This window comes from Lynx rufus, unplaced genomic scaffold (assembly GCF_022079265.1).
Source record: "Lynx rufus isolate CCGP_SWC_20201006 ecotype Redwood Valley unplaced genomic scaffold, mLynRuf1.p SCAF_4, whole genome shotgun sequence".
Taxonomy (NCBI): Eukaryota; Metazoa; Chordata; class Mammalia; order Carnivora; family Felidae; genus Lynx; species Lynx rufus.
In genome coordinates, this window is record NW_025814856.1 from 139,602,910 (window position 1) to 139,618,861 (window position 15,952).

At 38.1% G+C, this 15,952-nt stretch overlaps 1 protein-coding gene across 1 annotated transcript in view; it reads left to right on the top strand.

Moving 5' to 3' along the window:
• The window catches only part of CPED1 (cadherin like and PC-esterase domain containing 1), a 270,984-nt gene extending 267,571 nt beyond the window's left edge, over positions 1-3,413 (top strand). Inside the window, exon 22 of the mRNA XM_047097404.1 lies at positions 3,201-3,413. Coding sequence (XP_046953360.1) covers positions 3,201-3,413 — 213 coding nt within the window. The remainder of the gene's footprint in view (positions 1-3,200) is intronic.
• Positions 3,414-15,952: the final 12,539 nt, after the last annotated feature.

Sequence of the window (15,952 nt, forward strand, 5' to 3'; positions counted from 1 at the left end):
GGCTGGTGGTAGACTCAGTTAATATTGATGAGTGAACATTTGGTAATGAAAATGCCCCCCACCCCCCACCACTGTTTATTTGGTTACTGGTCTTGGTTATTTTCTTACATTTATTCTTCTAGATGTATTTTAGGATTTTTTTGTCATGTCCCCCCCCCCCCAAATACTGCTGAGATTACAATTGGCATAGTATTTTAATTAATCTGGAGGGATTTGACGTGGTATGTCTTTCCATTTGTTCATGTTTTCCTTTTATTAAACTTCATGTTTTGGGGGCACCTGGATGGCTCAGTCAGTTTGGCGTCCGACTTAGGCTCAGGTTATGATCTCGCTGCTCGTGGGTTTGAGCCCACCTCGGGCTCTGTGCTGACAGCTCAGAGCCTGGAGCCTGCTTCTGATTCGGTATCTCCCTCTCTCTGCCCCTCCCTGACTCACGCTCTCACTCTCTCTCTCAAAAATAAACATTAAAAAAAATTTTTTAAACTTCATGTTTTCTTCACCTGCATAATCGCTAAACTGAATGAAATTGTTTTAGTATTGTAATGGGATCTTTTCTCTGATATATCTCTTCTTAATTATTGATAGAATATAGAAAAGCTATATAATTTTTAAATATTAACTTTATACCATCTCATTATTTTTTGGTAGATTCCTTTGGGTTCTCAAGGTAAACAATCATATAGCTACAAATAATTCTTTGGTGATTTTCTATAACAAAATATTTTGTAGTGTTAAAACTTGCATGCCTGAAATAAATTTTATGTGCTAGTGGCATAGTGCACAATAATGCTGGATTTTTTAAAGACTCCTGGATTCAATTTACAATAGTATTTGAGGGGACTTTTTACATCTTTATTTTGACAAATCAAAATTGAAGTAATTCTTTCTTTGTAGGTTTGTCATCTTTCAGGAGTCAGCTTCAAAGTAATACTGGCTTAACCAAAGAATTAGGAAAATTATCGTCTTTGATTATCTCTTGCAAAATAGCTTTCAAAGGAAACCAACTGAATTAAGTGCTATTGGGCCAAGCCCTGGGATAGATGTGTAGGAATCAATCTTGAATAATAGCATGCTGTGACCAGTGGCATTGTGTGAGGCATTAGGCAGGCCCTCAGAAGGTGGAAGAGACTCCATCATCCCATCTTCCTTTCTCAGAGATCACCTTACTGGTTTAAAAATAGAAATACATTATCAACCTTCCCATGTGATCTGGCAAAATATTGACACTACTCTTGAGGGGAAGCTATAGGCTTCAACAAAGACACTGGACATAAACATTTTTGTATTATCTCTTTTAGAAATCACGTTCAAGATTGCTGTAAGCATCTACACTAGCATTCTCCAACATTTGTAATGCAACATTAAATGCAACCCTGAAATCATACAAAACATCGAGATAACTTTTAAAGAACGATATAACCTTTTGCAATGAGATGTATTTTTAACTGTTTTGCATTTAATTAGCATGTAGATCATCTGGCAATTGCAAAAGCCAGACCTTAAGATAAACTTATACAAACAAAAGTAACCTTATTTTGGCTTCAGAACACTGAAATAATATTTTTGCAAGGTTGAATGTAATATTTATGCTTAAGTGTTTCCTTAAATAAACTTCCTTAAAAATGTTCACTAATCTTGCTATCATTGAATACACACCTCCTCCAAAACAGAACCTTCAGGAAAACATTGGTGCACCTCCTGGCCTATCATATTTAAAGTTGTAGTATAACTAAACAGGGTGGAAGGAACTGCACATAAGAGAAACTTACAACCTTGGGACCTGGAATATTAATCAGTGGTTAACTGCAAACTGAGCTCTGAATTACCATCCGTAGGGATTCCTTACCACAACCCACTGATTTCACTGGTCTTCTTAAGAGTCACTTCATCTGAAGGCCTGATCATAAAAAACCAAACCTCCCATAGCTACAGGAAAACAATTCATTTCTTTGGGGTTGGCAGGATATAATTGGTTTTAAAATGCATTACTATTACATCTTTTCTTCAGAATGGAAATAGCTTCAACATTTTTATGATTATAAGGGAGTGTACATTTGTTGTATTCAAATAAAAAAGTCAAGACTGAAAGTTACAAAGAATACGTTTTTAAATCACCTATAATTCCTCTACCCAAAGATCACTACTGTTAACATTTTGGTTTATATCTTTACAGAATTTCTAGTCCAGTAAATCTTCTAAAAAGGTTCATACTTACTTGCATATAACTAAAAATACCTTATCTTCAAAATAAGCATCTTGTATTTGTTTAAATATTCTGTATTTTTGGAGCTGTTTTCAGTGTATCCTCTTATATGGAATAAAAACATGTGGATCTAAATCATTATATAGCACTTAAAGGAATTTTAAAACTCCATGTGAGCCAGCGTTACCTTCATTAGTCACCAATAATATATAGTTTATGTGTCCATATTGACCAAAAATAATGTCTTGTAATTGCATTATTAATCACTCATAAATTGAATGACTGGAGGTGGGGAAGCAGAGATGGGGAGGAAATTTTTGTTATATATCTTTTTATGCTCTATAAATGCTTTGTAATTCTGCCTATTCAAAAAATTTTAAGATAAATATATTTACATATGTACAAACATATATAAGTTATTAGCTTAATATGGCATAGCCTGCTTCTACAAATTCCATAACTTACTAAGTACCCAGAAAAAATGAAACCACTAATTGTAACAGCATCAGCTTATGGTTGTGCAATGGAAAAGTATTTTTCTTTTCTCCACAAATAGCTTTAATTTCCATTCTATAAAGGTATGCCGTGACAGGTTTAGAGTACCATGTTTGATTCACTGACCCAGCACAGGCACCTCAGTGTCTTTTCCATATGTTAGCATTTGGCCTAAGTACACACACACACACACACACACACACTCACACACACAGAGGCAACAGTGTGGTATAGAAACCATCTGAAACTATCCCTCAGATGCATTGGAACCAACTGTCCTGAGGTAAGAAAAATGGCAGAAATTCTAATTCCAACCTTAGGGGGTTTTTTGACAGGTAAGTTACTCTGGCTCTTGGTTATGTAGATCATATTTATCACCTTTAGGCAACATCTCTGTGATAAAGATGCCGCTCAACTTTGTGAGTTAGTTATACTAATCTACGCAGGGCTTGAATCTCCTTGATTTTGACTTTTTTTTTTTTTTTTTGCTCTTTATTTGCAGGTAGTGAAGTCAAAGTTATCCAAAGAATATCACTTTATCAGAATGAAACAATCAAGAAATCATATTGTGGGAAGATATTTCAGCAATCAAAGCAAACGACAACAAGACTCTGTAACAAATTCTCAATCACCATATCATGTCAGAGGTCCAGTTAATCAGGTTTGCTCTGAAATCCTTCTCAGCAGGATGTGTGCAAGTAAAAGGACTGTGTAGACTCCCTGCAGGAGGACTGAACTTGGAATTGGAAGCAGGCCACTCACCTGGACGTGGTCTAAGAACCAAATCCTACACATCACGGGTATCTTGGATTGACCACACACTCATGCATGCTGGCACACACATATACACCAATGCACACATGGCTTTAAAAAAAGTAATAATAACACTTTTCTTCCTACAGCTTTATAAGGTCAATATATGCACTTGACAATCACTTGGTTTCAAGGGGAAAGCTAGAGCTTGAAAAAGGTTACTTGAAGTATAATCATAAATTGGAACCACTGTGGGCTAGGTATTGCATGATGATAATAAGGAGAAATATACACACTTGAATTATGTGGACAAAAAGGATAATGCTCTTGAGTATTGTGTTATCTTCTCTATCGGTACATTAATACTGAAGAGGGGAAAAAAGCAGTTACATTCCATTTGCAAGTAGGGATTGTGCTTGTGTTTTTTACCAGGAGAAAGAGTGATGTGTACGATAGCTTAGACTTTGTAATCTAATGCTTAGGAAAAACATTTCTTCCTATACTTTTTAAATTTTACAATTGAAAGGAAAAGAACAGGAATGCCACACAGGGAATTCGGAGGGCTTCTAGGAGAGACATAGGAAGTGTAGTAATTTACAGTTAAAACACCAATGGATTTAACTTTGCACTCTTTGTACTTTTCAGTAACATTCCCTCCTATCCTGTCTGTGAACTTGGATGGGTAACTGCAGTCTAAGTTGATAAAAAATGTAATGTTAAAGTGAGAAACAAAATGTAGTTCTTCATGTATTACTTTAATATGTTTTATTGCTGATACTACTTAAGAAAGCTTTTGTTTGCTGTTAGAGGCCTATGTAATTTAAGGTTACGTTTTATGTAAATATTTTCAAAGGATTAGGCATTTGCATAGGCATTTATTTTCATAAAGCATTTGTATACGTCCACAAATACCATGTTATTGGTAACTATATTTTGATTTTTCTAATCCAAATTGAGAGTAGGAATAAAAATATTTTTTTATTAAAACTGTGGCATACATATATAAAACATACCTAGTTCTACTATTGAGAACTTTCTCTTCTATATTTTAATTTCAAAATAGTGAATTTTACGTGTTTTGTTGTAAGCTATCCCACAGTTACAATTGTGTTTTAAAGGATTATTTTTCTTTTGGGGAAAAAATAAAGCTGAGAGTGTTATTCAATACATGTCTGAAATTAACAACTGTACAAATACCTCAATTTCATTACCATACAAAAAAAGAGAGACTATTTTGATTGATCAGTTCCTTGGTATGAATATCCACCTCTTTAAATACTCTATTTTTATATATATTTTTATATGAAAGTAAACATGAATTTATATTTAACTGTCTTAAGTTATATTTAAGCACAACTATCACTTGATATAAACAATACATATCTGCCTCTGACAGATGATAGATTTTTTTAAGTGGTACAGAATTAACCTTTAAAATGAAAGATTTGGGGGCACTGGGTAGCTCAGTCGGTCAAGCGTCCGGCTTCAGCTCAGGTCATGAACCCACTGCACGTGGGTTCGAGCCCTGCGTCCGGCTCTGTGCTGACAGCTCAGAGCCTGGAGCCTGCTTCCCATTCTGTCTCTGTCTCTCTCTGCTCCTCCCCTGCTCGCTCTCTGTCTCTGTCTCTCTCTCTCTCTCTCTCAAATATAAAATAAAACAAAAAAAATTAAATGAAAGATTTTTCTAATATCTGCAACTATATGCAAACACTATTTTTAGGTTTTTGACTATTTTTTAGTGATATAAAATGTTGCCAATTCATGCAGCCTCTCATCATGTTTTAATGTATTATATGCTCTATAATAGGTTTATAGTCAGGGATGTTTCTTGTAATTTACTGTCAACCTAATTATAATAACCATCTGACTGAGGTTAGTCCTGCATTTACCTCTTCACCATTGAAATAATAATAGATTTTAGAAACAAGTGTAACAATACTATTAATAAATATCTTACTAGTAATAGTCTGTGTTCAAAGAGTATCTTTCATTTTCATTTTTACTGGAGGTATACAACCATAGAGTGATTACTTGGCAAAGATATTATCATACACATTCAACTATTTGAATGTGGTTTAATAGGATAACTGTCTAGTTCCTTCCAATCCTGATATCCTCTGAATTTTGATCAGATGAACTCCCTGCTGTCCAACAACCAAAACTTTTGAACACAGTGCAGTGAAGTGTTTTTTTTTTTCTTTTAAAGATAAGGCCCTGAAATGCTAGGATTATTTTCTTTACTCCTTAATTGAAAAAACATTTTATTTTACTTTGGGGAAATAGGTGTGTGTATGTGTGTGTGTGTGTGTGCATGTGTATTTGTATGTGCTTATCAAGTTCATCATTTGAGAAAAAAAAGAATAGGTATTTAAACAAATTTAAAGATGTAAAAGTTAAGGAAGTGTACTATTTTTGGTAAGAACTGATTAGTATCCAATCTAAACTGAACTAAAGAAAACATTTATAATATTAAAAGGCAAGAATAACTGCATAAGCATCCAAGCATCACTGTTGACATTGTGTGTGTGTGTGTGTGTGTGTGTGTGCATTTGAAAGCACAGTGAGCTATTTGCAAGCCATCCAGGTAAGCTAATAGGATCCTGTAGGGACATATGAAAAAGAAAGGCTCCCCATTCCCTGCCAGTTGGGCTTACCCTTGGGTCATCTGATCTTCCTCCTTTTAGTTACCCCTGTGCTTAGCAGTCATCTCTACAAAACAATAATTTCCACTTAGAAAGTGTTGGAATAAATCACCAATTTTTGAAATGGAAATAGTTCTGGTAATGTTTATGAGGAAAATATAATGCTGTTGTGTATCTGAAGTTTCTTCATTCAGTTCCATTTCACTGAAGGATTCCAAGAAGAAAAACAGAAACTGATCAAAAAAATATGTAACCCACTAAAAGTTATTTCAAAGCGGTAATACTTTGGCATGGTCCGGAGACAGGGGTCTAATACAGTAATAGGGTTAAGAGCTTAGAGAGGCGGTCAGCGTTAGGATCTTATTAATTATCATCTTATGGGTCCTTAAGTTGAGCAAAGACTTAAAGAATCATCGGTATCTAAAATTTTTCCCTGTGAATTTTCCACTTTGCAAAAAGAAAAATGTTATCAAAATCAGTGGCTAGGATTATTGTATTTAAAATGAACAAACATAAATTTGAGTAAGCTCAGGGCTGATAACTCCAAAAAATATATATTCAATTGCAAAATGAATCTACAGCAGATTCTGAGTATTTTGACTCAATCAAGGAGTCCTTTCTCTGCAAATACTACAGTAGTTTGTTTTTTTTAAATGTGTGTTTTAGTTCAATTGATTTTGATTGCTGTTGGAAACTAAGGCATTTTGATAGATCACTTTGACTTAAGGGGATGAACCAGAAGTTGTCAGAAAACCCAAAGACCTGCTAAAGACAGCAGGTTAGTGCCAGGACTTCCAAACTAGACTTTCAATTTGGCAAGGCTTCCAAGGTTTCAAACTGTCAAGGAACCTTTTATCATGTTTTTATTGCTGTAGTAACTACTATTATCAACTTCCATATTTTTTTTATGATTCAGTCACCTGGTGTAGGGGGCTGTGGATCTCATTTTTTCTAACTGATACAGACCATGCAGTCCTCCTAAAATGGGGCTCCATTTGTTTTCTTTATGTTCGCTGAAATATAAAGAATTTGTTTTATGGCTCTATTAAATGTCGGATCACTATGTTTTAACACACACAATACACAATCAAAACACTAATGCTTAAACTTCTCAAGAATGCTTACAACTTGTAAGTATATCTGCAATGTAAATGAAGATAATTACTTAAACCCAACTAATAGGAAGAACAAAATTAAACAGTTGCTTTTAGAGAAAACACTATAAAAGGGGTGTTATATATATTCCTACAAGGCCACCATATTTAGGTAGATTAAGTTTGAATTTGATTTATGCTGAGGGGCTGGTTATGAGGAGACAAGTTATATATCTAACCAAGACATTTTTCTCAGGATAGCAATATATTGTTATCTTTATTACATGAAAAGGTAATTCTTATAAAATTTATTTAAATGTTTTGATATTTTAAAAAGCAAAGAAATTATAATTGGTTATTTGTACATCAGAATTCAGAAATAACATGGTCTCATATATATATGTATATATATATATATATATATACATATATATATATGATGTATTCAATTGATTTTCAACTGTTTAGTAAAAAATTTCCTTATTTTATGGTTGGCTGGTGAAATACATCAATTTGATGCAGGTTTTAGTGGTAGGCTAAATGATATAATGATGATGGTATATGACTTATTTATATATTTTGTTCAATTGTATTTCCATTTTTTCCCTATAATAAAACCTGTTCAAAATGTGTAGATTTGAAATCTCGGCATATGGCATCAAGATCAACATTTTAATATTCTTCACACTCTATGATATGAGTTTTTATTTGGTCTATAATTTGTATGCTTTTGAAAATAAATCATAAATTTGAATATTAGAAAAAAAGTTCAGACCATTAAAGTAAAAAGGGCATATGTTGTAACATCTAATCAATCGTATACCCACTTAAAGATAAGAGGTTGTCTGGTCCTCAGGAGATCTTACATTAATAGTCGGAATTGAGAAGTCTTGACATCTGTCTGCAGTGAATACATTTAGTTGAGAGGATGCTACAAATGCCCACATGGAAGCAAACGTGGCTTAAGTGAATCCAGTCGGCCCATCGCAATCTGAACAGATGGAAAGGGGAGTCCCCAGCATAAGCTTTCCTCTCCCACTGGGTTCTAGGACAGATAGAGGTTATGAGCCCCTTCTCCAGCTGCCTTTGACGGACCTCGCCCATCTCCTCAAACCTCTTCCTAATACACAAGTCCTCATTCCTAAGGAAAAAATAAATAATAATTTTCAAACTTCAGGGGACCAAAATAGCAGCTGAATGTGCGTTTAATGATACTTTCTTATTTACAATCTGGAAAAATAGAAAATGACTTCTAACCTTCAATACAGCACATCCCCTGGAGAACTTGAAATAGCAATTCATTTTTCAGCCATGGAATCATTCACCCACCATGACATTTCCTGCTTGTCTTTACCTTTGTCTTTGAGGTGGAACTTATGCAGTGTTTTCTGTGTGCATTTAATATGTGTACATGTGTAATATGTGTACAAGATACACTTTTAAACTTACATTTTTTATGTTTTCCTCCTCGCCTTAATTACGTGTAACATGAAGCTTATGTTTTAATGGGAATGAGCTCTCCAGTTTTACGGTATCATAAAAAGTTTTATAAGCCTTTTGTTAAAAATCAGTGCCTATGTCATTGGCAGGGCATGAAATTATTTGCAGCTACTTCTTCTACTTGTAAGATAAAATTCGATCTGATTTTAGGAATAGTACAGGGGGGAACTGAAACCATGCCTTTGTAGACTAAAATGAGTATAGTCGTCAAATGGCATAAATTTGGGTTCAACAGTTTGCGCCTCATGTGCACACCCCCTGGGGAAAACCTGGTGTCTGTTCATACTTGTCTCTAAAGAGTCCCCATTTCAATGCTCACGTTAGCTATGCAAAATCAATGGCATGTTTATAAAAGGGTGTGGATCCAACCCTTAGCACAAGTTATTCCTGCCAAGAACAGGAACCATTTCAACAGGATGGAGCTCCAGGACCATGTTATTGGTAAACATCTGGAACTCTCTCTTGGCCACCTATCGTATAAATAAATTAATATTTTCCTTGAATTATTTATGGACGCGAAGATGAGACTGATAGGGACACTGCATCTCTGGTTCTTTTTTCCCAGAAGAATGGGCGGCCTCAAGTGGGCGATTGGCCTAAGTGGTATTTTTCGGTTTCCTGAGGTCACCAGAAGTCTTTGAAGTACTGAGTTTCTGGAAGTCCATTTCTCTTCTGATGGAAGCCTCCCTGGGCACTATCTTCAGCAAACTGTTATCAAATGCAGTGAAAATAAATGCCTTTGCCTCACTAACTTGTTATGCTGCCTCTGCAGACATGAAAGCCAAATCTGTGGGGCCAAAACCAAGCCTTCCTTCATTTGTGTCTGGGCAGAGTGTATTGGTAAGGGACTCAGAAATGGGAATTCTGGATTGTTTTAAACAAAACTCACAATGAATAAACATACATATGCACCTATATGTGTCAATACATGTGTTTCTGCACACACACACAAAATGTAATAAATAATAGAGAAGTACTAAATAATTGTTAGATTCATTGCATTCATTTCTTTAAAACATGCCTCTTCTTTTTAAATTTATAGTAGCTTGTAAAACCTTTCGAATAACAGGTTCTCTGTCTCTGGATGCCTTAACCGGGTGCTCGTCTGGACATGTGGGGAATGTGGTGAAGGCCTCTGCCAAGCCAGGAGCCAGGAGCTATAAGAAGTGTCTGCTAGATGCTTCTCTTAGGAGGTGACAGGTGACCCAACTGCCAGGAATCATCAGAATGGGAAGATGCTAGGAAAGTTTCAACTGCAGAGTCATGAGGATTCCAGCTACTAAATCTATAAGGAGATTATACAGAAAGAAGGCCTGGGCAGCTCTGCACCCTGCTAAAAATGGGTCAATAGAGCTGTCTTGTGGGACTTACTCTTGGTAGGGATTCCTGTTGTGCACTCGGCCTCTTCGCCCACCTCCCCACCTCCAAGCTTTCCTGGGTAGCTCTGATCTCAAAGGGCTTTCCCCTCGGCCAATGCAGACTTGAGTGAAGAGTGAGAAGGCATCAATGGTAACAGAACCCTGTAAGCTGTGACAGAGTCACCGCTGGGTGGGATGCCTTGGCAAGATGGCGGTTCCATAGCTCATAAAGTTAAACCATCACTGCCTTCCCCTAAGTCTGAATTTTTACTCAGCCTTCACCTCCTTGACTGGATTTGTTTCCCCTTTTTGTTATTTTCACAGCCTCTGTGCCTCTCTTTAATCACCTCTTTCTCTCCACCCCACTAGCCTTAGCCCAAGGCCTAGGATCGAGTCTTAACTCATCTTTCTACATTACAGTGTCTAACAGAGAGTAGGAGCTTGGCAAATACTTTTCTCCCAATCTCCTTTCTCTGTCTGCCTCTTCTCAGCTTAGATGTCATCTCCTCTAGGAATTTTTCTAGGATTCTCCCCGACACCAAAGTGTCCTTTCTTTGTGCTCCCTTGGCTACTCTACTTACCTCCATGCCAGCCTTTTTGTTTTCTTTGTTTCATATTTTGAACCCCCTGGAATGTCAAGTCTAGGAGGAAGGGACTTTTTTGTTTGGTTGGTTGTGTTTATTTATTATTTATTTTTAGCTATTTTATTGAGATACAATTTACATACCATAAAATTCACTCATTTAAAGTCTACAGTTCAATGGTTTTTAGTAAATGTACACAGGTTTGCAATCATCACGGTAATCTAATTCTCGAACATTTTTGAAATAAAGCAATCACTTTCTACACTTCCCCTCCTCCACCCCAACATTAGGCAACTGCTGATTTGCTTTGTGTTTCTGTAGATTTGCTTATCCTGAACATCTCATATAAATAGGATTATAGGTAGTCTTTTGCGGCTGGCTTCTTTCACTCAGTATTTTAATCTTTGCATTCTCAGTTTGGAAATATATTGCCTAGCAAAAGAAAAGACACTCAATGAATTTTTATACCATGAAGAAATAAATGCACTAGCAAACTTTTAACATTTTCTGGAGATAGAAATTGTGCTCAAAATGGAACTTGTCTAGGAGACTCTGAGAAAGCATTGCTTTAGAAATCTCATTATCACTTCCTCAAATCCTCTGTAGCAAGTGCCAGTTGTTTGTTTATTCCCTTTGTGCCTGGAGGACTGAGGCCGGGCCCAGAGAGGTGGCTGGAGGAGGTGGAAACCCAGGAACCTGCCTGGACTCTGGGGAGGCTGCCTGGTGCTGGGGGAGCCACTGACACCAGGACCAGGGCTTGAAGACTCGCAGCCCACACAGATCTGAGGTGCTCCGGACTTGCTCTTTGCTGTACCCCGCTCATTGCTCATCTCAGCAGTCGCCAGTGCTCTCTGCCCTGCAGACAGGGCAAACCTGGAAAGGGTGTCACGCCATGACGTGATGCACAGGTTTACCCCAAGCCCTCACAAGGGTACTGAGGCTTTAAAAGAGGGCAAATGAAGACATTTTTAGTTGTGAAATTTCCAGACATCAGCAATCCAGAAACGGGGCTTTTCAAAGAAGCAGGGAGCTTCACATAATTTATCCCCAAGGTTCTGCCATCCGCAAGAACAGAGGAGACAGGAGAGAAGCGGTAGTGATGGCCAAGGGCTGTCCACTAACCAGATCCTAGGGTGTGCGGCAAGATATCCACACAGGCCCGGCCCTTCAGGCATGCATACCAATGGGGCATGACTTCTGATCTGTAGAAGCATTCTATTAACTTTCTTTTTCTCCCGTACTGTTGTCAAATGCAATAGTAATGTAGCATCAAAAGTCATCATTTTTATGTCATATATCTTCCTATAATTTTATATATAATAAGTGCTTACAGATGCAAATCATGTTTAAGTGGAGGGACATAATGGTTAAAAGAAGTACTGGCCATATTGTAGTAATTTTGCAAACAGCTGTTTCAAGTTAACATGTGTGTATTCCCAGTCTTGTGTATACGAGATACAAGTTAATGTCAACAGTACATTAACAATGCAACTGAATTTAATTACAGAACTGAAAATGCTATGGGTAAAGGGATCACATTTTCATTCAAAAGCCTAGGTAGGGAGACATCTGTTTCTGGTGCGTTTCAAATAGGTACTTGCATCCTTTACACTCACTGATTCCATAATTTTTTCGCAACGGCGAGTTAACTAAAAGATTTCCCTGCATATTTTTTCCTAAAACAAGATAGCAGATCTGTTCATCAGCAACTTAATTTTGCAAGTGGTATCATATATGCCTTCTAAATATGAATCTGGGACACGTACAGAGGACTGCAAAACATGAGAAAGATACTCTTACTTTAGCACAAAGCTAGGTCTGGAATTAAGAGCAAAAAGAAAGCTTCCTTGCTTTGTTACCAGATGGCTCCCCGACTGTGTCCACAATTCTTTATTTTACTAGGTTCTTCTGTTTGAAATCATTCAGTTAGTGAAATCACTCACGTTAACCTCCAGGGTCTTTTAACATGCTAATATCCTTGGAAAGTTGGAGCTATTAGACATTTGCAGTGTGAGTGACTTTAATCACATTATTTTTCTCCAAACAGCTGGCAAATTCAAAGCACTGGGTAAATAGGAGGATGCAGAATAATTACGAAGGGAACCCTGTTGCAAAGAAGATTCCTCTGGGAGAAGGAGGAACCTGGAGAAGCAGAGGGGCATTAGTTTCCAATGAGCCACTATGACCAAGCACCATGCCTGCCGTGCCACACTCACCTCTGAACTTTAAAATCACGCAACGGCCTTGGAATAGAATGCCTTATTGGAATCACTAGAGGACTCTAAATTACTCACCTGGAGAGGTGACTTGACTGGGTTACTCCCATTACCCATTGTTTTGCCCTTTACCAATTCAGCTCATTCAGAAGACCTCATAACATTTGTTGTCCCCTCTAGTTGCTGGTTCCCACCGCCGCCCAGGGCAACAAAAGATTGCACTTTATTGCTCTGCACTTTCCAAGCAGCAGCCCCCTGCATGTAAAAGCAGGCCACTTCAGAGGGTTGCCAAGGATGTAAAGCATTGTTAAAGTGAAAACAATCAATCATCTGTTTAACTGTTGATGGAAATAAAGTAAATATCTGTGTCTGTCCTTTATTGTTTAGAGGATTTGAAATAAGTACAATCTTCCTGCTCTGCAAGCTGTCTCCAGGACTGCCAGGATCAATTTAGGGCTGGTGGGCTGGGTGTCCTAAATGGTTTACCCATTCTCATGGCTCCGTGCAGGTGTATTTTTTTCAGAGGGAAAAGGAGTTATTCAATCAAGTGTATACCAATGATTCTATCCTTCTAGAGCCTCCACAAAATCTATTACAGTTCATTTATATGAGAGCCTAGGTTCATCAAGCTTCCAAGACACGAGCGGTCCCTGAAAAATCAGGAAGGTTGAAAATTTTCGTGGTGAAATTCTATGTTTTAAAGGATTTTAAAGGATTTTTAAATGTTGACTGGATATGTCCATTGTCTCTGGATTGTCTCTCCAGAGAAGTAGGGTAGATTAGTGGTTTGAAGGCGAACTATGAAAACTTCAAAGCTTCCTGTTCCTTTCATGCAAATAAAAAGCATAACCATTACCTGAATAGAGTGCGTTCTATCTCGCAGTGTTTGTTCCCATGCAATACTAGCAGTTGACCAGTGGCCTAAGTTTTCTTGGGGAACGAGATTCAAACACCTATGCCACCCATTCTTAGGATTCCAGAAACATCGGCTTTTTTGTTCACTTCTTTTGTTTTTGAACTAGAACACCAGGTGGAAAGGTAAGCCAGCCTGTTTTGTCCATCAGGTTATGAGAAGAAAAGAAGAAAAAAAGAAAAAAAGGAGGAGGTCCCAGAACATGAGAAGAATAAGAAAGTGAGGAAATGAGAGCAAGAGGAATTTGGGGGAGAAAGAAAGAGGAGGTTCAGAAGCCTTAAGAAATGGTGGCAGATGTCATTTGGTGCCATGATTATCAGTCAGCACGCATGGCCTACAGTTTAACCAGAGTCAGTGTGTGCCTCTTAGAGGAGACGTCACAAACAACAAAAGGTCACAGTCTCCTGCTGAAAACTAAAATTTTCAATTATCCAGCTGTGTGTTTATTTTCGTGGCCATTAAGTTACTACATTGCTGGCGGAATACAAAGATGCTCTTAATCAGAGAGAGGATAATTGTAGTCACAAAAAGAAAATGTCACTTTGTACTAACTAATCTGATTACAGCTACTTCTGTAACTGCCTTTTGAAAAGGACTAATCCTTTTTTTTAGCTCGGTCTTCAGAGTCATGAGTTTTCTTGTTTCGGAATAAACCTAACCGCTGTAACTCACTTGCTAATTGCATTTCTCACATTTCCCAGTAATAAAAGTTGTCCTTTATTCTGATTCACGTTTTCCAGTGTAGAAACTTAACTCTTGACGTTATCAAGCGATTTCAATGTGAGCACTGTATCGGATTTGCAGTACAAGGCCAGCTATACTAAAACAAAAACAGAAATTTAGGCTGCGATTGCTGAAGCCTCAAGCCCTCTCCCCCACTAGATTGAAGAACATTTCGCCAGTATCATCAAAACAGGAGATGGAATACTCTTCTCTGGGGAATGTGACCAGCCTAAGAGACAAGACATAAATATATTGTTCTGGAAGATTCACCAAGAAAATAACCCATTGAGACCACCATACGGTAAATTTCAAATCAGTAAGTCCTATCCATATGCTCAGAGCTCCTAACTGGCTTTTAAGTACTTCATGCATAATCATGAGCAACAACCAAGGAATACCAGGCATCTGAAGCAGCTTCTGGAAGGACAGATAGACACAAAGCAAGCAGAATAAAGTGAATTGGAAGAAGCAGGGGGAAGAAAATTGCAAAAAAATGTCATTAATATATTATGTTAAACACAATAGTCACCCCCCCCCCAAATATGTGCACACCTGTCTGGTTTTCCAGGGCCATCATAACAAAGTACGACAAATGGGGTGGCTCACAACAACACAACAGAAATATATCCTCTCACAGTTCTGGAGGCCAGAAATCTGAAAGAGGTGTCACAGGGCTGCACTTCTTCTGGAGGCTCTAGGGAAGAACACTTCCTGCCTCTTCCAGCTTTTGGTGGCTCCCAACATTCTTGTGTCTTTGCTCCACTGTCTCAACCTTCACATGACTTTCCTCTCCTTCTCTGTATCTGTGTCTTCTCCTTTTCTATATCTCATAAGGACTCTTGTCATTGGGTTTAGGGCCCATTCAGATAATTTTGGATGATTTCATTTACGATCTTTGTTATGCCCAGAATTCGTGATCCCCAAAGACCACCAGGGAGCCGAGTCCGATGAAAAGCAAAGAGCCTTGGGGCGCCTGGGTGGCACAGTCGGTTAAGCGTCTGACTTCAGCCAGGTCACGATCTCGCGGTCCTTGAGTTCGAGCCCCGCGTCGGGCTCTGGGCTGATGGCTCAGAGCCTGGAGCCTGTTTCCGATTCTGTGTCTCCCTCTCTCTCTGCCCCTCCCCCGTTCATGCTCTGTCTCTCTCTGTCCCAAAAATAAATAAACTTTGAAAAAAAAAATTTTAAAAAAAAAGAAAAGCAAAGAGCCTTTATTCGAGCTTGCTCGAGCTCAATCCCCTACCTGAGCCAACGCAGCGGTGAGATACTGGAGAGAGAGAGAGAGCGAGTTTCAAAGGCACAAAGGTTTTATAGGGGCCTAGGGGTAGTCGGTGAGGTAATGGTCGTGGCCTTAGCCGATTGGCTGGGGAAGGGTGAGGATCCCCTTACGCAGGTTGCCGGGTGTGGTTTGATCGGGAAGTTACTCAAGGGGAGGAGGCGTGGTCTGAGGTTTGAGCGGGAATTTCTTTCTGCG